This window comes from Phaseolus vulgaris, chromosome 1, assembly GCF_051622355.1.
Source record: "Phaseolus vulgaris cultivar YP4 chromosome 1, ASM5162235v1, whole genome shotgun sequence".
In the NCBI taxonomy this organism is placed as follows: Eukaryota; Viridiplantae; Streptophyta; class Magnoliopsida; order Fabales; family Fabaceae; genus Phaseolus; species Phaseolus vulgaris.
The window spans coordinates 51,981,351-52,008,699 of NC_143498.1; the positions used below are offsets into that span (position 1 = coordinate 51,981,351).

Below are 27,349 nucleotides of genomic sequence, written 5' to 3' on the forward strand. Positions count from 1 at the left end.
CGTTAGGTTTATGAATGGAAAATCAACCTACTACAAGACACCACCCAATTACATCCTTGCACTTCAAGCTCTTGTGGGGTTTCCATTCCATTACATCATAATATGAAATCATATCATTGAGCCTCCAACACCACTTTAACAGATTAGTGCACCTCACTCTCTCTTTCTTTTCAATTCACAGTAGAAAAGACATTAATGTAACTGAACATGAGTATAAAGTTTCAACTACCATTCTCACTCATGCACTATATAGAGTTCCACACTCTTATATTACCATTTAGATACATCACTTGATAATAAGTCCACAAATAGATTTAGAATAAGGTAATATATTTAGTGAGTATAATTGTAATTTTATGTCAAGAGTTCATCTTATAATGCATATATTATTATTAGAAAATTATTAATAGAGATTGAAGTATAATTAGTTATATTGATTAAATTATACTTAAAAAAATTCATTAAATAGAGATCAAATGAAGTATAATTAGTTATATTGATTAAATTATACTTAAAAAAATTCATTAAATAGCAATCAAAATTATATAAAAAAATAATTAGTCACCATATTAACTAAATTAGATATTATTTTAGAGATTAAAATATTATTTGTATTTAAAGTGATTTCTATTATTAATAAAAATTTGTAAAATGGTTTCTAGTATGTAAATTAACTACTAGGATTTTAACTACATATTTTAGACTCTAAATTGGTTTCAATTAGTGTTTTAGAGACTAATTGATTATATAAAATATTAGTAGCTAAAACATTGGTAACTAATGGTTAGATATTAATTTAAAAGTTATTTTATAAATTTTTATTAATAATAGAAACTAATTTAGATATTAATAATTATTTAGTCTCTAAGGTCTCTAATTTAGTCTAATAGTAACTAATTTTTTTAATTTTTTAAATAATATTTAATTTAATTAGTATAATATCTAATTATATTTTTATGTATATTGATAATTGTCTTATAATGTATATGATTGTAGCCATCCATAAAATTATGAAATGTGGTTGGTTGATAAGTGAGAGAGAGTAGTTGTTGTTATAGTCCAATATAAGGCCAATGCAATAGACATCTTTGGGTTGTTAGTTTGTTGGTGTTTCACATCTTGTGTCATGTATACTTAATGGTTGAATTGAAAGCATGCAAAGATGATTAATAATTGTTGAAAATGTGTTTCAAAACTTTGTTTTATTCTTTTAATTTTGGAGAAACATGACACCACTGCTTTATTCTGACACGCAGATGCAGTTGTCATGTTTTGGTGGAGTGAGCCATGCCTACCTGTAAAGTTCTTCTTCTTCTTTTATTCAAACACTTTCACAAAACACAAAGGAATCAGAGAAACAAATGAAGCTTTCGTCCAGTAGTTATCAAGTTAGTCTGCTGAATAAAAATGCTAAACATCTTTTTCAAGTTTGTTAAAATTCTGATATTCATTTAATATAATAATATATATTATATTTTTTCTAATGTATATCACTAAAACATAATTTTAAATAAAAAATAATTTTAAAGATAAAATATAATTAATTACTATATTAATTAAATTGGATATTATTTTATCAATTAAGTTATTAATATCTGATTTATATTTGCACTCACTTATAGACAATGAACAATCCCATAAAATCAGCTCAAAGGATTGAGGTTTATACCCACTTATATACAATGAAATGTCTTTATCTCTAGTCGATGTGGGATCTCCGTCACTTTTCAACAAACTTACAAAAAATAATAATTAAACCAAACATAAAATAGTATAACTTTCACAATAATCCTAAACTATCTCTTCATTGGTGGTCGTTAACTTGTATTTTTCACAAAAGAAACCAAGCATTTTAAAAAAAGGTAGTAGTTTGTTATATTTGTCCTTAAAGAAAGGAAAGAAAGCATAAGAATGAAACACTGAATTGTTAGACTAAGTAATTAGTGAGCCTATGTCATAATCAAATGCTCTTACCATATTGAGAATTTTATCTCTCATTTATTAACTTTAATAGGTTTTGAGATAGGGATAATATGGTGGGTGAGTGCATCTCCAACCAAAAGCTCATTTATATCTTTCTCAATCATGAAAAATTGATACTAAATTCAGTAGGAATCTTGAAAACTCATCCCCACATGATTTTTTTTTTCAACCCTATATTTTTAAAATATATTACATACCAAACATATTTATATTAAATAATACTTAAAAAATGTTAAAATTTATATAATAAATTAAAAATTAAAATCAATTGTACTTTTTTAATTAAAAAAGGTAAAATTAACTATTTTGTGTTGTATTGAATTCAAGTCTTATTTTGCTTGACTGCTTCTTCCTGCACCTCCATATCTTCTTGTGTCACTCCCATAAACTTTTTGTATTCCAAAAATACCCTTTTCAATATTCTAGATTATATAATCCGGAAGTCTCTTCCTAGATTTAGAATTAGCTTCCGGATTATGTAATCCGGAAGCTTTTTTTTCAGATGTGTTATTAGCTTCCGGATTATATAATCTGGAAGTCTTTTCTAAATATGAAATTGACTTCCGGATTATGTAATCCAGAATATATCAGGATTACATAATCCATGGGCTTATTATTTCAAATTCAAGGGGTGGAAAAAAAAGGATAAAATGGTATTTTCATATTTAGTATGGGGGTGGCACAAGAAGGTATGGAGGTGTAGGAAGAAAGAGTCATTTTGCCTTCGGCTAGCAAAAAAAAGCCCAGCCCTACCTTGCAGTCAGCCCAATTGGATATTTTTAATAAGGATGAACTAAATATTAAGATACAAATAGAAAAAAAAAGGATTTTTCTTAAAGAAAAAGAGAAGCAAAATTTTATTGCTGTATTTATCTAACTAACACTAAATGAGACTATATTTAAACATAACATTACCTTCGCTATAAAATAGTAAAATATATTGTGTTTGGATAAAAACAGATTTTTTTTGTAAACCTAGAATACGTGTAATATTCACAATTAAGCAAACCCTAAATTACCACAGTTCATGAAAATCTACAATTTTTATAGTTATATCCATAGTTTGGGGACATGGTTTGTTAACGCGAAATTAATTCACATGGTTATAATAATTTCTTAAAAGTCTTATTATTTAACTTCAAGAACTCAAATTTAAAATAATTATTTTAAAAGATTTTTCAAAAAGAAACAAGCTCTATAGATATAGATCGGGTTTTATAAAAGCATAAAAATAAATGGCTCGTTAGACTTACACCAAAACTCAAACCTTCCTAGTTTCCACTGACCATACACGTGATTGTAACTTACCATTTTGCCAATACGAATTTCAATAAATTTTAAAACCAAAATAATTCATCTAAATGGCTAATTTCAAGAGATACTCCAAATGCTGTTTTAACTTAGATTCACCTTGAACCTTCAAAATTTGATCACAAGGGTTTTCTAATAGTTCTGTTGAAGCTGAAAATATTCAAGAACTTGACAAGTATACAGAAGGGGCAGCATTCTTTATATGTGTGAAACAAATAAGAAAACGAATTTCTAACTTTTATGTCGGCCACCAGAAGTATCGAAAACTTGAGGCTTCATCAATGTGCTCTGCATATTTGTCCTTTGAAATGGAGGGAGCATTTATTTGAATTTCATTTGAACATAGAAGTTGGTCTTATTCCTCAGAAACCTTGAAGAATGTATATGATAATACAATGTTATTGATACCATTCATTTTAGGATCCGTCTCAAATTCCGGGTCAATATAAAAGAATACCTACATTGTACATGCAGCATAGTGTTTAGATGTAAGTGCATTATGAAGAAATTGGAGTTCAGTTTGAAACCACTTACAGGCATGTCAATCTGCTCTCCAGGAAGAAGTCGCTGCTCCTCAAAGCAGAAGCATTGTATTTTATTGAAGTACACCGCAGCCTGTATAAGAAAATTTAAAATCGGACATTATGATTATACTATTTTGGAGTGCTAGTAAGGAAAGAAAAGGGAAGAAACTAAAACAACATTCTTCAATAAGTAAAGCAAAAAGAGATCAAAAGAAAGAGTTGCAACAGGAAGACTTCAAAAACGACATTAAGTTCTTAGCCATAAGCCAAGGTTTTAATCATAGAGATATTTATATTATAAACTTCCAAAATTCTAAAGTATGCAGAGTTCACGGACAACCTTTGTTATAAATGGAACAGAGTATTAATCAGTAGTTAGTACCTTCATAGGAGTGACATTATACGTAGAAACACCTGTTATTGGAGTAGAACTTTTGTTTTCCGCAGTATAAAATGCGAGGGCACTTTCACCAGGCTTGACCCTAACCTGGTACAATAAATGAATAATGCCACATTTCAGTTCTTATTTTTCATTCTCCTATTCCCCGTGTGTTCCAGGATGCAGTCAAATTTGAAAGTGTTTAAGTAAGCATACAACTAGATTTAGATTTAAAGATACCATTTGTCCATAACCTAGCTTCTCAAACAAAAGCTCAGACTTTAACTTCACTTGATTATTAAAATTCTTTGAGTTGCCATTCTTAAATTACAATGGACTAATATAAATAAAACTAGCAGCTCCAGGAAATAAAATTAAGCATAATCTTAAATAATACTTTCAGATGTAAGTAAATAAATCCTCTTTGTGATGGAGAGCAGTATTTTCTTTGTAAGGTGCAAGAAGATAAGTTATAATAACCTCTCTCTGTGCGGGAACAAACTTCCATTGCATCCCATCAGCAATATCAGCATTAAACTGCACCACAATTTCCCTGAACCAAAAAAATTTATCAACCCAAACACTTGGAAAAGTGAAGTTTAAGTCTAACTTAACTTTATAAAATCAGTTTGTAAATTGAGATTTGCATTCATTTATATACTATAATTTAGTCTTATCTCTAGTCAGAGTAAGTTTTTCAACACACCTCATCATGCCAAGGACCGGACATCTCGAGCTTGGGACTGGGAGGAAACCCAATAGCAGGTGACATGAGACTCAACACCTTGCAAAGATAGACTCTGAATGGTTCTAATACCATTTTAAAAAGGTAGAATTTAAGCCTAATTTAACTCTACAAAATCAGCTTATAAGGTGAAGTTTACACCTACTTATATATTATAATTTAACCTTATCTCTGATCGATGTGAACTCTTTAATATTTATAAACTACAAAAAGCTAGCTTCCAAAGCACAACACCCTAAATGAGATTTATTGAATAATGCCTCATAAGCATATCTCTTGTTGAACAATTACATAAATATTCCCAAGACATATCAAAAGTATAGTAAAGGTACTACTGTTGATGGCACAGAATAGGCAAGTTCTATGGTGTAATCTTCAGGTACAGCATAAAGCTGAATAAATATATTGTATGTTCACTTTCCTTTCCTTAGTTTTTTTGTCTAAGTACTATCGAATACATATTCAGAGTAGAAAGGAAGGAATAAAAAGCAGCTCAAATAATTTGAACCACCATCTTAGGAACAGTGAAATGATGATTTTTTTTCTTTAAAACTGCTGGGAAATTCAACAGCAATTTCCAATAACCATGAACCTGAAGAAGAAAACTAATCCTATGATGAGGGATAGTAAAAAGGTAACATCCAATAAAAAAAAATAACACCTTGTGGAGACTGTATTATTGCTATCATGTCGAGCAATCTTTTCTTCAACAGTCTGTAAAAATTTGAAATTTATAATCATCCGTTAAAATAAGAAAAATTGCCAAACTTTGATGAAAAATCAAAAAGCCATTGAAAACCAACACAAACACACCTCACGCCGTGCGACAGTCCCCCCATAGCCAGTGGCTTGGCAGAATCTCCTGTAAAGGGGAACTGCAGCATACGTGCAGCCAACCATAGCAAAAACTAAGCCCGTCAAGTATAAAAGCATCTTTTGTGACTTCTGCTCTTTAGATGCATGAGATGAGAAGTGTCGGAAACCAGGCATGGAACATGACTTTCCAACATTCTGTGTAGCAAAAGCTGAAGAGCGGTGACTCAGATGGAACGATTCTTGGTTAAACTTTGATACCCGTACATTATAAGAGAAATTGTGTTGGAAGCTGGTATTAGGATTAATGAACCTGTAACTTGATCCTTTAGAAATGATTGACAGCCATCTGAATAAAAAAAATTATCTACAAATGACTCATTAAAGTAGACACTAATTTCTTTTTGGAAGTCAGATTTTAGAGAGGCAAAAAGGTATAACTGACACAAACGTATCTCTATAATTAAAAAAACAACTAATTAGAGAGAACAATTGGTTTGAGAATGATGCTTAAGAAGTAAAATATAATTTCTTTCATTTTATCACTATGTTTCAAATAATTCACCATAACCATAAGAGAATTAATCAATAATCTGAGACAAAAATAACAAAACCATAGGAATTAGTGCAACATAGCATAACCTGGACTCAAGAGAGTTTGCTTGCAAGGCCCTAACATATGGCAAGAGATGAGTTCTCCTACTTAGCCTTGACCATATCATGTTTAGCAAGACTTATGTCCCTACAATAACAGGACATTAAGTGCTAACTGCAAGAAAAGAAAATAAGTATGTAATTATTGACAACTTGATTTTTTTTAAAAGAGACAAATGCTTCCTTTTCTCATAATAATTGTTGATGCATAAAATAATACAACATATAGACACGACTTGACTTTGGATTGGAAGAATGTTGTGAGTTTTTATGTTGATGTTTAATTTGGTGACAGTTTTTATCCGTTCATGTTTTTATACATGTTGTTAGCACAAACCAATAACAGTGTTTGGTAATCTCCCAATGGAATCATATAATGGGTATATAAAGGCTATTGGCTATGAATTATGAGCAATCAAATCAGCACTAACTAAATGCATGCACTAAACTATTTTAAAGGAAGAAAGCATGGGAGAATAGTCACCAAACCAAGTACAAGAAAACTGCCTTAAAACACATCCATAGGAACTGTAATTAACAAAAGACCGAGTTAAAGTTTATATACTCTGCACTAACAAGCAGCCATAGAGAACAATTCTCAAGCTCGAATATAAAAAGAAAATAGAAGTTAGAAAGGGGTTCAGCTTTCGAAAGTGAAGGATTCAGCCATTAGAAAATATCAGTTCAGAGGGGCATTCCATCGAACAATTAGTGCACCACAATACTTGCTCCTCTGGGAACCATAATCCCGAAAACGCAAAATCAAAATCAGACCCAAAACATAAGTGAACCCAATCCCCATAACCCATCAAGCAAATCAAGCAACGAGACAAAACATAAAACTGTATAGAAATGTAGTAAAAATGCGAAAGTGCGAGAATGAGAGAATGAGTGTTTCACCGAAATTGATGAAGTTGAGAGGGGAAGGGCAAAGCTGAAGCCTTTTAGGACAACAACCATCAGAATCACAGTGCCTGCCGGGAATTCCAAGCTATGGATTGAAGAGACCTTCTTTTCCCTTCACTTTAATTGGGTTGGGAAATTTTGAAAACTTGAATTTTAGATATATTAGGGTGGGTTTGGATAATTAATTTTTATAGTTTTATAAGGTAATTTATATATAAAGAAGGTAATAACTTTTTAGAAAGATCAGTTTCTCATATATAATTATTATTATTATTTTTGGTTACAATATAGAATCAGCTATTAGTTATGTTAAATAATAAATATCATGTTACTTTTTTTTTAGTCTCTGGTTTTTAAAAATTATAATTTATTTTTTATAAAAGGAATTTAATATAATTTCTTTGTATTACTCTGCATGATTAGGGAGGAAGGAATTAGATGTAAGCAAGTTATTTGCTCAGCTAGAGTTTAGAGAAGGAAGAAAGAAAATTGGTTAAATCCAATTAAAAAATGTCCTTCCACAAGTGGGAATAGTACTTTTTTAATATTACAAGATATTTTACATAATATAATTTTATTAAGAAAATTACAACATTTTGTTATAGTCATTTCTCAACCTACTTTTTTTGTTTCTTCTTCCATTTCAACAAATTTCTTCCAGCATCCTATTAATTTTGGAAAAAAATCTTAAATTACTTTTTTTCAAAATGTTTTTAAAATATGCTTTTCTGAATTTATAAAATATATTCTTGTAAAACATTTTTAGAACAAAATTTTCAGATACGGCATGTGTTTTTTTAAATAAATTTTTTCAGAGTATGTTTGAAGAAGAACTTTCCTGAATGATGACAAATTAATGAGGCATTTTAATTATTTTACCTAATTAAAGGAGATGCAAAGAGAAATTTGACAGGTGCAAAAAGAAACACCATTTTCCTCACTCCATTGCGACCTTGACCCTTTTTCTTTCTCCACTTCCTACTTCTCACTAAACGACCATCATCATACTGTTTCTTCCTGCACCTTCATATCTTCTTCTTTCATTTCCATAAATTTTTGTATTTTCAGAAATGTCCCTATGTAATATTTTGGATTATGTAATCCGAAAGTCATTTCTCAAATTCATAATTAACTTTCGGATTATATAATCTGAAAGTCTTTTTTCAGATATATGATTAGTTTTTGGATTACTTAATCCAAAAGTCTTTTCTAATTTTTGAATTATTAAATCTGGAAGTCTTTTGTCAAATGCGTATTCGGATTACATAATCCAGAATTTACTATTAAATCCATATAATCCAAAATATGGAGGTGGTACAAGCAGAATAAAAAATATTTTCATATTTTGTATGGGATGCCAAAAGAACATATGGAGGTGCAGGAAGAAACAGTCCCATTTTCATACTATTGGCAGATCCAACAACAAAACTTCATGGGCCCCTATTGCCACTGGAAAGTTACTGTTTAAACTCCCTACCAATATGAAAAGACTAAACTTTTCTTTTTTTTATTTAGTGAAACATGTTTCCATTGATTAAATTTAACACAACAGAAACAAGTTATTGTTTTCTTAAACTTTTTTCAATATTTTTAAAAGAGAATTATTGTTTCTTTTGTATTATTTTTTTAAAATAAAAAATTAACCAAATAGAAACAAATTTTCATAATATTAATATTATCAAAAACAATTAATACAATGAAAATAAACTTTATTTTGTTGTATATTTTTCATTCAAATTAAAAATGTAAAAACAATTAACACAATAAAACCAAGTTCACACTGTGTTATTTTTTTCACAGAAACATGTTTCATTCAGACTATTTTTGTCAAAAAATGAAAGTAAAATTAGAGATTTAACCATTTAGGGTACATAGTCCATTTCCCAAAGACCTAAGGCCCCATAATTTCTTTTACCCCTTGTATTCGTTACAGTGACTTTCTGAAATGTATAAAAAAAAAATATTTCGAAATTAATACTGTAAAGAAATTCGTGAGGTGCAGAAAGAAACACTAAAAAAGAGATACACATGCCCATGTTCCGTAATCCAAATTCTTAAATAAAAAAAACCCTTATTTCTTTTTTGTTGGGCTTATTAGCCTATCAAGAAATCATATACGTAGCCATAACTTGTAGGCCTTTGCATTCTGCACCCCAAGGTTTAAAGCTGTATCCCCTGGATTATTGAAATGTCAAAACTACCCCTTGTTTAGATTTTTTAAATTCTACATTTTTCCTCTCTTCCCCACTTCATCTTCTTCCCGTTACCATGCACTGAAAGTTTTTACACCTTTTTTTTTGTATTTGTGTGTAAGAGGCTGCCAAAATATTATTGCCTTTTGAAGAACACACCTTAAATCTCCTTGCCTTGTCGTTTGTTTTAAGAGATTATTTTTTGAACTTTTTTATCATTATTGTTAGTCTTGGTTTATTCTAGATTGGATATTTAGAAAAATTATGGATTTTGCAATCCATAATATATTTTGAAGATTTATGTACATTTCGTAATGTACATTAAAAATGTATTTTTTATCTATAAATACATTTCATAATATATAATATGTTTTTTTTTTAAACAAATTGATTAATAATAGAATTATTTGACAAAGTTATGGCTAGGACTAGACATGCTAAATAGAAATTGACGATATTTATCTGTAAAAGAGATTGAAAATAAGTTGGTAATGACATTGGTGGTAAGAGGAGATAATGAGCAGAACAAATCCTCTAACAAACCTTTTGATACATGAAACCTAAACCTTAAATTAAAAAAATATTATATATGAACTTTAAAACATATTATAAAACATTAATATATGACATATTCGAATGGTTTATCTCAACGGTGTTAATTTATGAAAATATTATTATTATTATTATAAAATAATCTTTGTGTTCAAAAAATAAATTTTGTATTAAAAAAAATCAATTTTTTGTATTAAAAAAAATTGTGTATTACAATGCTCGTAAAAAAATAGGTTAATTTTTTTAAAAAAATCATAAAACATGTATGTCCAGATTTTACAATAAAAAATAAATTTTTTGAAAAAGGTAAAATTAAAAAAAAAATTATGGGGGTGTGGCTTCAAAATATGGGGTAACAAAATGCAATGCCATAACTTGTATCCGGTTTTTAGTTATTTCTGGGCCAGGTAACTGGTAGGTAGAGTGCAAAGGTTGTTTAAACGGGAGAAAATGCAAAAATTGAAATTAGTGTTGTTAGAAGTGTGCCTGAATCCTAGTCTTAATTTCTTGTGATTTTCCAAGACTCATTTGATTTAGGTTAAAAGATGTTTTACTTAGCATACTTAGTAGTAGTGTTGGTTTGTTTGAATGAGAGTGAGTGAGATACTTGGTAATAGGATTAAGCTATGTTTGGGGTGGGGTGGGATAAGAAAGGAATTTGATTATTGGTGCACCTCGTTATAGTGGTTGAATTATTGAAGAGATGTTTATGAAAGTGAGACACGTTGGAAAGGAAATGAATTAAAAGTGGTAGATTCCTAGAAAAACAAAAATGCAATTATGGTGAGAAGGACTGATCAGGGTGGTTTCTTATGACCAAAACCTGACCTATTTATAGGGTTTCCATTGAGGACCATTTCTTGTGGTATACCCTAGTTCCTACACCCCTATAAAACAAATATTTAACAGACTTTAGTCAATTGTTTTATGCCTTATTCCATTCTCTGATCTGTGTCCATGCATTCTTCTCCCTCACTTTACCTAACAAGGTAGTATTCTTCATTGTTCATCTTAAATTTCCCAACAACTTGAACCTCATCACACTGTCCATAGCCATTTTATTAGATACATACCCCTAATTGGTATATTCTATTACCAAGGACAAATCTCACTCTATTTAAGATCAACCTGCAATATAGATACAACTTACCATACATCACTGTGGATGCCTCAAGAACCCTTCTAGGAGAAATATTCCAAGTCCGTTAATATTGTTGGATCACACTCCAACAAAAAAATTGGACCACCCCATCTTGGTCCCCATGCTTTTGATCACACACTTGTGTTGTTTAATTAAAAGGGTTCAGAAGTGTGAATGAGTACACCACAAAGGACCACAAGAAGGGTACTTAAATCTGGAGAATTAGTTAAAATAATTTGGGAGGATATCAGAAAGAAGTGAAATGCAATGCATTAAAGAAAAGGACAAAGAGTTGGAAGAGGAAGCAATGAAACCCAAGTTCCAAGAGAAGAGCTACACTAGTATGGTGTCAACCTTAATGGCAGATCAAAACTAGTAACCTTTTGTTTCATCTTCTAAACCGTCCCACCCACCCCTAGGACAAATCCCAGATGACACATAACTGAACTCAACTTACATTTTTCCAATTCCGGTTCCCAACATAAAGCAAAATAAAGAAACCACACTTTTTTACTGTAACTATAAACTATATCCAAAGATGCCTTTATGCATTTAGTCCTGCTTCAAAAACTACCTCTAAGTGCATGGATGGTGATTAAATAAATGCATGCATGCTTTAGTCTCTCTTATTATCTGATTATTAATCTGATTATTCAGGAGAATAAAGAAGTTATTTCTACGATGGAGTTTAATTTAGAATTTATTTTTGCAGAGCGTGTTTTGTTTTTTTCATTGAACTTTATTGAATGGTAATGAATGTGTTTGTTTTTTCTTTTGTTTGATGAACGTTATTTGGTTGACTCCTTAAGGCAGGAACGTAGAAGGGAAAGGTGGGATCGATGTTCCTTGAAAGTAACGGCCAAATAAATACACTTGTTTGTCAGATACCTTTTACTTAATGCAACTCTGATTTGTTTTTACGTTTCAATCTTGAAAAGTCAAAAAAAAAAAAATACCAGTAGAAAATAAAAGAGAAAAGAAAAAGTTACGTGAGATTGGGAGTTGTGCATCCATGTTGAATGTTTGTTTGAATGATTTTAACAGATGAAGAAGTGAATATGAAACTCAAGAGAGAAAAAAAAGAAGAAAAAGTAGAATTGGGGGCATGTGAAGAAGGAAGTGACAGTGAAAGATGAAAAAGATGAAAAGGTAGTATTTGAAGGAAGAAGGCCAAAGTTAGAGAGAGTTTGTCTAAATCAAATTACCATTCACATTTTTTTAACAAAGTATTAAGAAGTGGACTTTAAGTCTAACTCAACCTCATAAAATCGGTTCATAAGGTTGAGGTTTGCACCCATTTCACGGAACTCAAAATGATTCTAATACCATGGTAAGAAGTGGACTTTAAGTTTAACTCAATCCCATAAAACTGACTCATAAGGTTGAAGTTTGCACCCTCTTATATATAATGAAATATCCTTATCTAGTCGATATGGAATCTCCAACAAATAGTTTGATAAAAAATATTATGATTTTTTTTTATTGCATTATAGAAATTGAAGAATGAAAAAGAAATGAAATTGGTGAAGGTGTAGAAGTAAAGAAAGTGAAGAATAAAAAAGAAAAAGAAAAAGGAAAGAGTTGATTTGAGAGGGGAAAAGTAATTTAAAAAATGTAATTAGAAAGCAGAGCATGGTGTCCTTTAGTGGCATATATAGTACAAAGGGTACTGCATTTAAACGACCCAACTACACCATGCATGGCCTGCATTGTTGATCATAGAGTCATCATAACCTCATAATTAATTGCTCCCTTCTCTGATCACTTTTCTTGTATGTCAGAGTTGAAAAAGTGAAAGGTGAAATGAGAGAGAGCTTTGGATTAAAAAAGAAGAAGGAGCTTTTTCCACCCCCCCACTATTCTCTTTCTATCTCTATCTCACTGTCAATTGCACACTTTTTCAATCTTCATCAATCATAAAGCAATCGATTACAAAATCATTTCCTCACCTCTCACATCACCACTTCCATTTCTCTTCTGCCAAACAACTTCTCTATGCTTCGGGCCCTTTGCATTTATTATTCTCTTTTCCACCAATGCCCCAAATACCCCATCTCAATTATCTCTCTTTATACTTTTTTTTATTTTTATTTTTAAATATACAATCTCTTTTTCTACCCTGTTTCTTACACCCACAATTTCTTTTTCTTTTTTTTTTTTTTACTTTCAAATACATTTTTTAGTAGAAAAGAAAAATGGGTGTGAGGTTGAGATTTACCGTCACTATCGTGCACCGCCATTATCTTCTCTACTCTACTATTCAACGCTTTCAGCTTCTCTCTCTGATTAAGATGTCAACGTCAAAGTCTTCAACTTTGTTCCATGTGTGAATTCTAATAATGTATGATCAGAGCACAATGGTTCTCAGAAGAAAAAGGAAAAAGAAATTAGGTATTTAATTAATAAAATAAAAAAGGGTAAGAAAAAAAGAGAGAGATGAATGAGAAATGGAAATAAAGAGGTACAATTGTACGAGAGGGAAGTGGTGGATGAAATGAAATTCTGTGACTGATGGGAAGGTGGGTGGTTGAGTTGGGTATGTAGGTGGTGGACATTGTACGGTACATTCTTTGGATGCTGCTCTTTCACCTTCAATTTATTCGCTTGTCATAAGGGATCAAATTTTGGACCCTACTTCAACTCCATTTTCACACACACCCTCTTCCTCATTCTCATTTCACCTTCACAACACACTGCCAAAATTATTTCCTTCCCTTTCAAACATTTTTTTCTTGTCATGTCACACAACAAAATCAGGCCAAAAAATGAGCATTACTCTTATCATTGCTTTTAGAGACATACTTTTAGCCGCTATTATAATCACTTTAATTATCCTTAACCACTCTTTACTGTTTCTACAAGATAAACCTTATTCACTTCTCTAATGAATCTACAATTTGTTTCAATACTTGTTCTTAACCATGTGTGTTTGGTTGCAAATCAGGTAAAGAAAAGAACAAAAATAATTAGAAACGAGTAGAAAGTTAGGCGAAAGAGTGGTTGATTTAAAAAACAACAAGTTAGATTTATTGTACAATTATCATGGTGTCTTCAGGTTTCAACTTATCTGAATCTGATTGGATTGGTAGCCTTGTGTTGCAGCACAAGAACTTTTGACATTCTCGTATCAGTTTTACTATATTGGTTTAGTTGTTGTAGGTTGGTTTACTTTGTCTTGCTTTTCAGTTTGGTTCAAGACTTTCTATTGGTACCACTTATACCTTTTAATGCATGTTTTTAATTTGATTGTACTTAGAATCATAGTGTGTATTGTTTAGCATTTAGAATAAGCTTAGAGTTAGTGATAATGATAGTTCAATATTTGATATGATTCATTATGTTAAAAATATAGGTGTTTTGTGGGAATAGATTTTGATTTGAATGTGGAACAGTTGAAGATTGACATTGGTGTTTTGTCCTAATTATGAACCGGATGCAAGTAAAACCCAGAGAATATTGGGAATAGCCAAATCCCATGCCCAAATTGGCACGTGAAATCAATAAAAATGTCACAGGTTTTACAGACATCCCTGCCCCCTTCCCTGCTTTAATTTTCTAATATATATATTCATTCTTTGAAATGTGTCCAAAATGAGAGTTAAATTCTCCATTGGTCCAATCAACCAATGAACTTGCTTTGCTGCACCATGAGTACGAATGGGAGAGAATTAATGCATAGTCCAATCAATGCATTAAAAAAATTATCCTACCAAATACCACCACACTTTCTTTTCAATGCCTCAATTATTTAGCTCTCCATGCTCCTCAATCATATCCCATACTATATACCATATACATTTCAATTATTTTATACCCCTTTCAAAAATAATATTAATTAAGGCCAGAAATAATTAATTTTAAATACATTAGGAAAAAACATTCCGAAGTGTATATAAATTGTTTTGATATAAGCTAAAAACTGTTTTAGTCAATTATACATCTTAAAAAATTATTGAATTGAAACAAAAAAAACTTCCAAACGCATTTAAAATAGACCTTGCATATAGGGGTGTGAATTGAAAAGTGCCTCTCTGAACCAGTACAACATTCTGATATTGTATGTGAAAGATTAGAATATTCCATTTTAATAAATATGGTTGTTGATTAAAACAAAATCCCAATTGTGTTGAGATACATAGATGTGAGTTTCAGATGAAACATTTAGCCAAAAGGGTGTGAAAAGAACTAAAATTCAGAGTTAGCAATGAGAGTTGATAAATATATAGATATAAATTGTTGTGGTGATTTAAAAAGTGTAAGAATAAATATTAGATTAAAAAACATTTGAGGAGAGAGGGTACTAGACTTTCATGTTTGAAGATGATTTATTAAAAGCTGTGATAACTGTAGATGGCATCGAGTCGTGTAAATTGTACGTTAGACAATTTCAAGTCAACATCATTTTTGTCCTTTCGTTTTAATGCACGCCAGTATATTGTCCTAGATAGTATAGTACATTTTGAAAATGACCGGATTCACAGGAACCACTGTTCATAATGTTTTTATCATCATCTTTTTCAAACACAACCATCAAACATCTTTTAGTGTTCATAATACCACTAATCAAAAACATATTACACCTTTCTTTATTCTCTCTTAAATTCAATTCATTGTTCTTAAATAGACTCAGGAGTAGTTTATTTGTATAAGCTCTGCAGGCTTAATTAATTAATTAATTACCGAGATGCTCTCCTAAAGATTAGGAGGATTACATTATCGTTGTTGGAATCATAAACACAGGTCAATCTTAGTATATTAAATACTCACACAGAAAAAACCACATCTCTGTTACACATTTCTAAAATCTTTCACGTGACTTAGTCAATGGATTTCTTCGGAATTATCTATTTGCAACCATCACCACTCTCAATTAACAAAACAAAAACACTACCCTTCAGTCTCAGGAGTTTAAATTTTTATTTCTGTTTTTCTATTTGTTAGATGTTACTCTTTAAAGTGATGAGATTAAATATTGATAATTTAATTATATATTATTTATAAGTAATACAAAATTAAAAATAAAATATGTAATAGGGATATATTTTTCAATCACTACAAGAAAATCATGAAATAGAAATAAATTTTAGAAACTAAAAATAATTAATTGCTATATTAACTAAATTAGAGACTAATTTTTTTTTATTTTATTATTGTTAAATGATTTCTGAATTGGTATCTAAGTAGCTACCAAAGTTTTTGCTTTCAAATTTAGAATGTAAATATTTGGTAGTTAAAACATTGGTAGCTAATTAGATACTAATTTAGAAACTATTTAACAATAATAGAAACGAATTTAGAAATCAATTTTTTTTGTTTAGTTTCTAAAATGGTCTCTAATTTAATCACTATAACAATTAATATTTTTTGTCTTTAAAATTGATTTCTATTTTATGATTATTTTTTTTAGTGAATTTTATGAACTTATCAAAACTTATATAGTAGAAATTAACTTTATTTAGCTCTTAAGAATCTGTTTTGCCACTCTCCTACATGTGGTGTCAGACTTTGCAAACAAAACTTGAATCCCGTCACAGTTAAATTTTTTTGTTCATGAATCGTGTGAAAGAAAATACCAACTACACACTCTACATCAAGGAAAAGTGTAATAAAGAGGGTGTTGTAAAGTTTTTCTCAAGAAAAATATTGTTATACTCTCTTGCCATTTCTAAAAGGTCTAATCTAAACTAGAAGTATTCTTCGAGCATTTTCATAATACTTAATCTAAAATACCTTTAGTATTATTATTTTTTATATAAAATATCCTCAAACTTATTTGGCTTATAAGTTTGATAAAAGTATATCAAGTTAGATATGTTTAGAGATTTGAGTTGCTTGAAATATTCTTTTACTGGCGTAATTTTATATGACAGTTTAAAGTTACTTAAAATATTTTGTAGTTGTTTCTTCCACCGATTTCAAACAATTCAATTTACAAATGAAATATATTATTTTATTCATTAAAATAAAAAACATTCTTGTGTGCAATAATCAGGTCTAATATAAAAATATTTATAAAATTTTTAGTTGGATAAAGTTTAAAAAAAGTTGCTAGAACAAAATTGAGTTTAAGTTGCTTGGTAGTGTTATATTTATTATATTTTATGTTTTAAAAAATTAATATGTAGTCATAAGGAGAAAAAATAAATAAATGAAAAGAGACATTAATACACTACAAGAAAATTATTGAATAGAAATCATTTTTAGCAAACAAAAATATTTAGTTGCTATATTGACTAAATTAGACACCATTTTAGAGACTAACAAAATTATTGGTTTCTAATTTAGTTTTTATTATTGTTAAATAGTTTCTAAATTGGTATTTAATTAGCGACCAAGGTTTTTACTACCAAATTTAGAATCTAAATAATTGCTAGTTAAAACCTTGGCAGTTAATTAGATACCAATTTAGAAACTATTTAGCAATAATATCAATTAATGTAGAAACCAATAATATTTTTGTATTCTCTATAATGATTTCTAATTTAATCAGTACAACAACTAATTATTTTGGTCTCTAAAATTGGTTTCTATTTAGTGATTTTTTTTTAGTGATACCATTGTATTGAAAACAATCTATATTTGATGAATTTCTTTTTATTTTAGTAAAACTGTTTAAAAAATACTATATTTATTAATATATGTAGTCATTAGGAAAGAAAAAAGCAAATGAAAAGATTACACGATCATTATTATGGGACGGTGGTAGTATATTTGAATATATTTCCTTTCTTATTATTGAGATGAAATAGATAACTCAAAGACTAATTAGCATATAGTTCCTCCTAATTTTTGCACTACAAAAAGTATTTAAAAAAAAAAAAAAGATCGACAAATGATAAAAAAAGGGAAATATTAATTTGATTAATGTAATTTTAACAATCGTTGAATTTCCAGTTGTAATATGATAAATAATTTTCTAACATATAAGAAAAAATAATGAAGTAGATCGTGGACGTTGAATATCGAAAGAAGGTGCACAGAAAATGAAAAGACTAAAAATGCAAAAAAGTGGTTGGTGGAGCTTCACTTTACCATTTAAAGTTTGAGAAGAGTAATTTTGGTGTTGTTGCCTAAAAGTGTGCCCATATATGCATGGCGTAGTGGAATATCTTTTCAAAGGAAGTGGGGGAGTCCTAGCTTTAGCTACTTAGTTTACACAAAAAATAAAAGTAAGCTCTAACTTTATCACTTGACTTGTTATTCAGGCAACGTACACATTTACACATAATGCTTTATCACATGCAGATGAACAAAAGACAGATTGAAAATATATAATCAATAATATTCCCCCATGCAAACATGAGAAAATGCCTTAGGTTAATTAGCTTTAGTCGTGTGAGCATTGCTAAAAATGAGAGGTTTTTTACATGCCGATAGAGGAGGCAAGAAAAAGAAGAAGGAGCTTCTTCCTACAGTGAGCATTTTTGTTTTGGGAATTACGAAAGTGCTTTTTTCTTTCTTATTTCTCTCTCTAATGGAGAAAGAAAGAATGGGGAAGCGCACAAGTTTTTCCAAAGTTGTATTAGGATACGTGACAGAGTGGGACCAAAAGGAAAAGCAACTAGAGATGGGTACTTGGGACAGCTGTTTCAGACCGTATGAATACATGTGTGTTTGGACTTTCGATCCACAACAATGTTACTCTTCCTCTTCATGTTCATGTTCATGTTTGTGTTTATGTTTAGAGTTGAAAAGTTGAATGCATCAAACTACACAACACAACACAACACCACTGTAGTGCGTGAGTGTGTGCATGGAGATTGGAATAGAATGGTTTCAAAATCTCTTCATCTATCTATCTATCTTTTTCTCTTTCTCTATCTATTATTTAGTTTCAATTTGGAAGGGTCAAAGGTAGGGTCCGGCAGAATCATCGGAGGCTTTCATTCCCCAATATATTCTTAGTTTCTCTCTCATAAACATCTCATTCACACAAACAAACTTCAACATGCATATGCATGCATCAAATGTACTTTTCAAAATTACACTAACCTATTTCTATAATTAAATCAAGAAATTGCTTAAATAAAAAAGTCAGCTTCTGATCCAACTTTAAATATTTGGAGAGTATCATGTTAATAATGATTTAAATTTAAGTTAAATTCTTTAAGGTAATGATTATTAGTAGGAGGAGATTTGAGATTCTTAATGTTTTATTTACTGTTTTCTCCCAAAAACGAGCTCCGGGAATCTAGCTTCTCATAAATCTTAAAATCAATTAATTCTAATTTTATCGAATGAAAAACAATACTATTTTGTCCTTGGAAGCAACACTGAACTATCTTTCTTTTATTCTCTATCTCTCACACACACAAACACATTCTCCTTCTAAGAAAATCATATCCGAACAAATACAATTAGTTTTTCTTCTTTCTTTTGACTCTTATGCCATCATCACAGCAATTATTGGTTTTAAAGTTGGAAATTCCTTGAGTAAGAGACAACGTGGCAGGTGGATGTTGTTTGTTGATCATCTTTCTCTCTCTTTCTATCTTTCTTTCTATTACACACACTCTCACAGTGACTCAGCCAGCAGCATTCATGTTCTCTTTCTGCTTTGCTTTTGTTCTCTTTGGTACCCTTTATTTCCTTTTACATAATGTTTCCACCAGCACTTTTCTTGAGCAGTTATTTTTCATTTGTGGCTTCATATAATTCCATGGTAAAAGAAGTCTCCCTTTCTTCAATTTGGACTATTGTGTTTGTCACACACTTCTTTTCTTTCTTTCATCTCACTGCTTCACATGAGGGGACCAATATTAAAAATTGGGTTTCTTTCATTTTTCTTCAGTACATCTTCTTCAGAATGTGTGTCTCCGTCATTTTGTGTATGTAATGTCACTCATACACAAAGTCAATCCTTTTATACAATCAATATCTATGCTTACAATGAACCAACAGTTGCTTTCCACTAATTCGTAGCCATGCATGTTCGTTCAGAACCACAACTAAAACTCACATCACATTTTTAGTGGTCCATCTATTCAAACTATTCAACACCTAGGTCGCTGAAATATAGTAGCAAATACATGTACAAACTCATCTACTTTTGTACTTAAATTTAACTTTTCTACTGCAAGAATAGATGCTTGTCGAAGATCGAGACCCAGATAATAAAATTTTTGAATTATTTTATAAACTATATATCTATTTCAAAACTTTAAATTTTGTTAGTTGGTTTTACAACATTAAGTTCACGTACCGTGAATTTCCAAGACAAAAAAGGGAATGAAAATGGGAATTGAATTTAGAGGGAAAAAAAGAAAGGTGAATTAAAAGAGACCCATTTTGGTATTACAAATGTAGATTCCAAGCTTGTCAATGGTGGCTTCTGCTATTTATCCTGACCATTCCTGTCTATGCTTGGTCTTATCTGGGGGTCCATTATTGTCATTTCAGTGAATTATGCTTTCTGGGTGTCTCAGTTCTTTAAAACCACATCTCTTTTTGCTTTTTATATCTATGGTTGTTGCTGCTCTGAAACCGTATCAATAATACAAAATCCTCTCTCTTCAATCCTTCAATTCATTTTTTTATATACATATGCATGTTCAATTCATTTTAAGATGGTTGGAAACGGAACTTGGAAAATGAAAGATACGGAAAAGACACAGGGCCATATCTGAAATAGCTCCTTTAGCTGAAATCTTTCAAAATGTAAACGATGCGTGAACATAAGAGCCCATTGTACTACAATGTTTAAGTTAGTGCTGTGATACCGTTCATCTTTTATAATTTACTCAAAATGAAGTTCTTGCAACTAGAATTAAGTTATGTTGGCATTCATCTGAGTTGTAATCACTTTAACTAGTTTGTCAATACTAAATCTTGTAGTGTAATTTCTTGTAGTGTATAGAGAAAAAAAAATTATAATTTTATTTTCTTAAAATTTTGGATTGAAGTTTCTTGTATAATCAGTATGATTTATTAATACCAAATTTTTGGTTTTATACATACTTTTTGCCATGTTATTTATTTTTGAGGATGTTTGACCTACTTATTCCTAAAGTGGAAGAAAACTCAAACCTTTTAACAAATTGGTTGTGATTTTCTAGTTTGATTGCTATCAGTTGGATGTCTCTTTTCTACACAACTAAACAACTAAGAATCAATTCCTTTAATTGTGTCACAATTTTTGTGTCACAATTTTTGGGGTAGATTGACTATCTCATACTTAGAATTTATACTTAGAATTTGAGGACAAAGGAATCCCAATGTACAACCATTATACAACCTAGCAAATGCATTAAATAGAGAGCTAACATACACGTAAATTCATATGCAATTTTTTTTATCATATTAAAAGCGCACATATCTATATCATCACTATTCTTTTATTTCATAGAGAAAACCATATACTATATTAGAAAATATTTTGTGTGTATTGTTTTGACTAAAAACTCATCATAAGAGTAATGAGTGAGGCGGAACAAGAAAAATGGTTTGAAGAGAATGTAGAGTGGACTTTAGGTAACAAAAATAATATACGATTTTGGCATGATAAGTGCGCGGGGCAGGTTACAATGGCAGAAGCATTTTCTAGTATGTTAATTAATCATGTAAATAGTGGAAAAATTACAGATAGGTGTGGAATTGGGAATAGAGGAGGGGTTGTTTCGCCTGCGAAGAATAAATTTGTAAATGTATCAAGAAGATTCCTATTTATAAAACTAAAAATAAAAAACAAAAATAATAAAAATCACTATAACAAAATTATTAAATAAAAATCAATTTTAAAAATAAAAATAATTAGTTTCTATTTTAGACATTAAAAAATGATTTTTAAATTAGTTTTTATTATTGTTAAATAATTTCTAAATTGGCATCTATTTAGTTATAAATGTTTTAACTAACAATTATTTAGATTTTAAATTTGGTAGAAAAAACTTTAGTAACTAATTAGATATTGTACTGTATAGGCCGACCAATATTCTCGATCCAATCACGTTCAATCAACGTTAGTAAAGTTAAGTCATCATTAAAAACTAGGTAATACACCTCTAAGCATGGTCCACCTCATTAATCTGCCCCAACAAGGTAGGTCCATTAAAATAATATAAATAGCCGCACATTCCAAGAAACAAATACGTCATTTATTACGGTGTTCCGACTACCCGAGTGTCAAACCCTCTTTGTTGACTTGAGCGTCGGAGTGCCTTCTGCAGGTACCCTCATTCGATCCCTAGAAGACTGAGTGATCAAGCAACTGAGACCGAAGGAGTAGTAAGAGGTTCAGAAGAGGAAGCTGAGGCATTGACCAACCAATTGGAAGGAAGAAGACCAAACTCATCAATAGTTCTCTAGGTCCCATCTCCCTAGTAGGAACATATACCAATTTATAAACTATTTAACAATAACAAAAACTAATTTAGAAAAAGAAAAACTAATCTTTAAAATGATCTTTAATTTAGTGTAACTAATTATTTTTCTTAAAAATTATTTTTTATTTAATGATTTTTTCTACAATGAACTCTTGTTGTTACAATAAATAATTAAAAAATAAATAAATAAATATTAGAACATATTGAATATTGAATTAAGTATCACATCACCATTAACTAGTCTTTTATATATATATAATTATACTCAAATTTATAGTTTTAATACATTACATATATAATCAAGATATTCTAAAAGTAATCTTGTGTTTTTTTTTAATCTAACTCTTTAATTGGTAGAGTAAAAAATATAAATAATGAAAGTAGAAAGTAAGAAAATGGATATATAATATGGTTGGAAGTTGAGATAACAAATAGTATGGCAACACATCTGAAACCACCAGCCTGTTCCCACTTGTGGTTTGAATATATGGTGGGCCTCACAAGAGATCTTGAGAAGGAGCCAAGTTTTGAAAATTGAAATTAAATTTTTGTTATTATAAAAGGGTATGTGACATGAAATTGGAATCATAAAACTCCAAATAAAGAAATGGAAAAAGGAAAAACAGTGGTGATAAGAATGTGAGGAAATGCAAAAAAAATTATTGATGGGCATGGCTGGGTATATATGATACATGGAATGACAAAATTGTTAGTAAAATGTTGTGGTCCAAAATGGTGATAATAAAATAATTAGAAAATTGTTCTAGTTACTCTGATGAATGGATCATATCAAAGGCAACATATGCAGTTGTAGTGCATGATAGTTCACCATCACTAGGGTTTGTATTTCTTTAGAGCCATATGTATTGTAGTGAGATACATCATGAATAAGGACTTTTCACAGAAGCTCATTGGGTCATGGGACCCTTTACAGTATAATTCCCCTTAAGAGAAGGAAATATCTTTGGCCTAACATCCAAACTTTAGAATAGACAACTCCTTCTAATATTATCATCACCATTATATAGTGAATGTCGTGACTATGAAATTATATATATAACTTTTTCAGCTCATAGGCCTAACCAACACTATCACCATAGTTTTATCAAGGACACATATTAGGACGTTTCCTTTCTCTTTTTTATCTTCTTTTCTACAACTTTTTTTCTTTCATTACATGTAAAGACTTCCAACTACCTAAGGATCAATCATTATATAAATATATACAAACTAAAATCTCCAAATTAAGTTAATCACATTTACTTTCTTAGGGTGTAATTTAGTTATATATTTTTTATCAGCTAGAATTTAATTGAATTAAAAGAAATACACTTATTTAGAATTTTCTCTTTCTCTTAATCTATCTTAATGTTTTGTATTCCCATCATTTAATGATATTTTAATGTATGTTAAATTACGTGTTTTACCATTCCACTGTTATTATTTCACAAATTTTACCACGTAAGTATTTTCCCAACATTTTAACATCAATATTTTTATTTTCACATATTTTCTTAAGCTTAATAAAGTGGTCTTAATCTTAATCGTTTAAGTTTAATCCATTAAATCCCTAATAAAGTGGCCACATGACAGGAAATTATTGACAAAATATCAAAATAACGTTTTTCTGAAAATTTGGTAAAACTACGTAAAAAAGAAGAAGAAATAATTATTCTTAAATATAATTTTTTTTGTTCAGAAATTTTTTCCAGCGTAAATAATCAAATACGTCATATCTGAATTTTAATATATTCATAGAGTGTCGGTACAGTTTAATAGTTCATTGTAGAAATTTTCCCTTTTATTTTTAATTGAGTAAGATGTTTTGAGGACCTTATAGTTTATGGGGTCAAAAACATTTTGTCGGCCGAAGGCTCATGTTATAATATATATATCAAATATATTGATTTAACTAAGAATTAAAAAATTAGTTACAAATAAACACATTTAAACTAAAATATCAAAATTTTAATTATTTATATTATATTGTTTTTATTTCATTGACGTTCTTTTATTTCATGTTGAAATTAAAAACAAAAATTGAAATCAATTCAGTACACAAAGGAGTAAACATAATTCAAAATTATTTGGTGGGAAAACCTGCTGAGGCACAAAACTAGATATAAAGCAAACTATTTTGTTACTATTAACATTGGATGGCGCGATAATAAGTAAGAATATAGGTGAGTTGTAAATAGTAGAAGAGATTAAATTTTTCTGAGATATTAAAGGTATTTATAAACTTCTAGACTTAGATACGAGTTCAATAAAAAAGCTAATTTATCATTATTGTTAGACTATATTTTGTTGAATGTGTCCTGATTAGATAATATAATGAATTGCATAAAAATATCTTTAGTTAAAATATAATAAAAACAATAATAAAATTAAATTAAAAAAAAGTAATTATGAAATAATTATTTTATGAAATTGGAAATAATATTAAAACTTATTTAAAAAATTAAACTAAATTGAATTAATTAAAATAATTAATTGTAAATAAAGTATAATTTTTTCACATAGAAAGTATAAAGCAGTTAAAATATAATAAAATTAAGTTTAAAAATGTTTATAAACTCAGTTACTAAATATTTAAAACAATTTACTTCATAAAACATCACATTTTTAAAATTTTATTATTATTGCAATATTTTTGTTTAATTATTCATTATATTATAATAAATAAGTAAACATTTGTGTAAACTTATCACTGCATTTTTTTAATATTAATAAAATATTGATGACATAATATACGAACATATCTATAAAGTAATAAATTATATTTGACTTTTTTTTTACAATTAATTGTGAAAAATTAGAAGTAAAATTTATTATCTTATTTTTTGAAATTTATGTATTTCTTTGTTCTATTAGAAAGAAATATAGTTTTAGAATTATTATTATTTGAAGATTTTTATTTTGGTTAAACTTAAGGTGTGATTATGACTCACGAGTAAAATAAACGGTGTTTCACTTACTTACGTTCAATGGTTTGTTTAAAGTCAATTAAAAAGTGAGGGTAGAGTTGGAATCTTTGTGGGTCGAAGTTTCTGAGGAATCGCTAGGTATGGTTTATTTTTTGTGACATATATGCTATCTTTTATTTGTCGGGTTGGGTGTTACTAACATTGGTCTTTGGCTAACAAAAGAGTTTGGTGTTTGTTACAGGTTCTTGAGTTAGTTATCGTTGTTATGAAGGATTGATGTTTCGTGTTTTATTTGGATCTTTTGGATGAAAGGTTTTTTATTAGGTGATGATGTTGCATTGGTCGGTTGTGTTTTGGAGCTTATATTTCTAGTCTATTGTGAAATTCGTGTACATTATTTAGTTCAGAGATTGAAAGGTATAACATTACAAAATTACAAATTTACAATATTTATTCTTTATTCTTAGTTTCTAATAAGAAACTTTTAACATTATATATAAAGGTTTAAACACTCCTTAAATGTTGCATTTTATTTTATTTATTCATGAAAAAAAAATAGTATGTTAACTATGGAAAAAAACATAACTTTACTACTATTTTATTATGCCACTAACCATCTCCACACTGCGATGCGCTCTTTGCAAGAAGTGTGATCCACGTGTAACATGTAAAAATATATATACCGAGGAGGATTAGAGTTACTTACTCTAATTATGAGATATAATTAACTTTAAAATTCAGAAAAATTGTATAATTTTAAAATTTTAAAATTAAGCTCAACATAATAAACTCCAACTAAAATATATTTAATATTTTTTCTCAATGCAAAATAATTTAGCGTGAGTTTAATGTTCGTATAGCTAACTCAGTGTCAAGACTATTATTAAATTTTTGGCGAAGAACAATATCATTTTAAAATAATATTTTAAATTGTATTATAGTAGTATAAACAAAGAAATCATTTTATATTTTAATAAATTAAAAAAGAGATATATTATATAAATTTTTATATGTATAATTAATCCTCAAATATTTTTGTACCACTATAAAATTTTGTATAATCAATGAATTTTTAAATTTAATAGTAAATTTTGAGGTAAAAACAATCCAATTTAAAGTTATTGAAAGATGTAAAAATTAATAAAAGTTGTAACAATATAATTGAATTGTTTGCTACATTCCAATTGTTGTATGATGTTTTTTATTTTTATATAAACATAATTTTTTTATTAAAGTTATATATATATATATATTATTTATTAAAAATATATATGTGAATATTTAGAAAACAATATGATAATATTTTAAAGTAACAGAATATGTTTGTCTTAAATAAATATTTTTTTTTAAAAAGCTTTAAAAAATAGAAAAAATAAATAAATAAATAAATATATATATATATATATATATATATATAAATATATATATATATATATATATACGAAGAATGAATTTATTAAAAGTAAAAAAAGACTCGAATTTAAAGCACCATTCATAGAAGACATAATTAAACGAAAAATGTGATTTAAAAATATAGTCTTTGTTTTAAAATTCTACTTCAAACATATTATCTATCTCATTTCTGTAATACTTTTAAAATTTATCCATTTTAATAAATTAAAATAAAACTAATACAATAAAAAACCTACAATAAAACTTTCGATTTGATTAAATTGATTTTTATAAAAAAAATATTTATGCTGTAATAGTTGGTATAAGTAAAAATAGCAATTTTAATATATAAAAAAATACAAAAATGTAATTTGATTTATATTTTTTCTTTTATATATAGTTAGTCATTATCTACGATTTTTGTACAACAGTTAAAGACAAATTACTTAATTATATTACGTAAGAATACAAATAATTGTTTTAATTTAAGATATTTTTTATTTTAATTA

The 27,349-nt window shown here is 28.8% G+C and overlaps 1 protein-coding gene across 4 annotated transcripts; it reads right to left on the minus strand.

Annotated features, from left to right (window-relative positions):
* Window positions 1–3,362: 3,362 nt before the first annotated feature.
* On the minus strand, window positions 3,363–7,780 carry LOC137814932 (cytochrome c oxidase assembly protein CtaG / Cox11 family). 4 transcript variants are annotated; one of them, XM_068617896.2, is made up of 8 exons: window positions 7,310–7,780; window positions 6,398–6,524; window positions 5,756–6,068; window positions 5,604–5,656; window positions 4,678–4,750; window positions 4,201–4,305; window positions 3,829–3,909; window positions 3,363–3,751 (listed from the first exon to the last, which is right to left on the minus strand). In XM_068617896.2, the coding sequence occupies exons 2-8, from the start codon at window positions 6,475–6,477 to the stop codon at window positions 3,650–3,652; spliced, it is 807 nt and encodes a 268-aa protein (XP_068473997.2). In that variant the 5' UTR covers window positions 6,478–6,524; window positions 7,310–7,780; the 3' UTR covers window positions 3,363–3,649. The 4 variants fall into 4 exon arrangements, with proteins under 4 accessions (XP_068473997.2, XP_090150055.1, XP_068473998.2 ...); XM_090293929.1 differs by having other exon boundaries at window positions 5,756–6,104; window positions 7,310–7,484; XM_068617897.2 differs by having other exon boundaries at window positions 6,398–6,497; window positions 7,310–7,472.
* Window positions 7,781–27,349: the final 19,569 nt, after the last annotated feature.

Bases quoted from the DNA above. Each gene is read 5' to 3' on its own strand.
- LOC137814932 (XM_090293929.1), bottom strand. From the start codon at position 6,477: ATGATATGGTCAAGGCTAAGTAGGAGAACTCATCTCTTGCCATATGTT. The intron at 5,657-5,755 runs GTGTGTTTGTGT...AAATTTTTACAG, and splicing joins GGACTGTCGCACGGCGTGAG to ACTGTTGAAGAAAAGATTGC. The intron at 3,752-3,828 runs GTAAGTGGTTTC...TGTACAATGTAG, and splicing joins GAGAGCAGATTGACATGCCT to GTATTCTTTTATATTGACCC.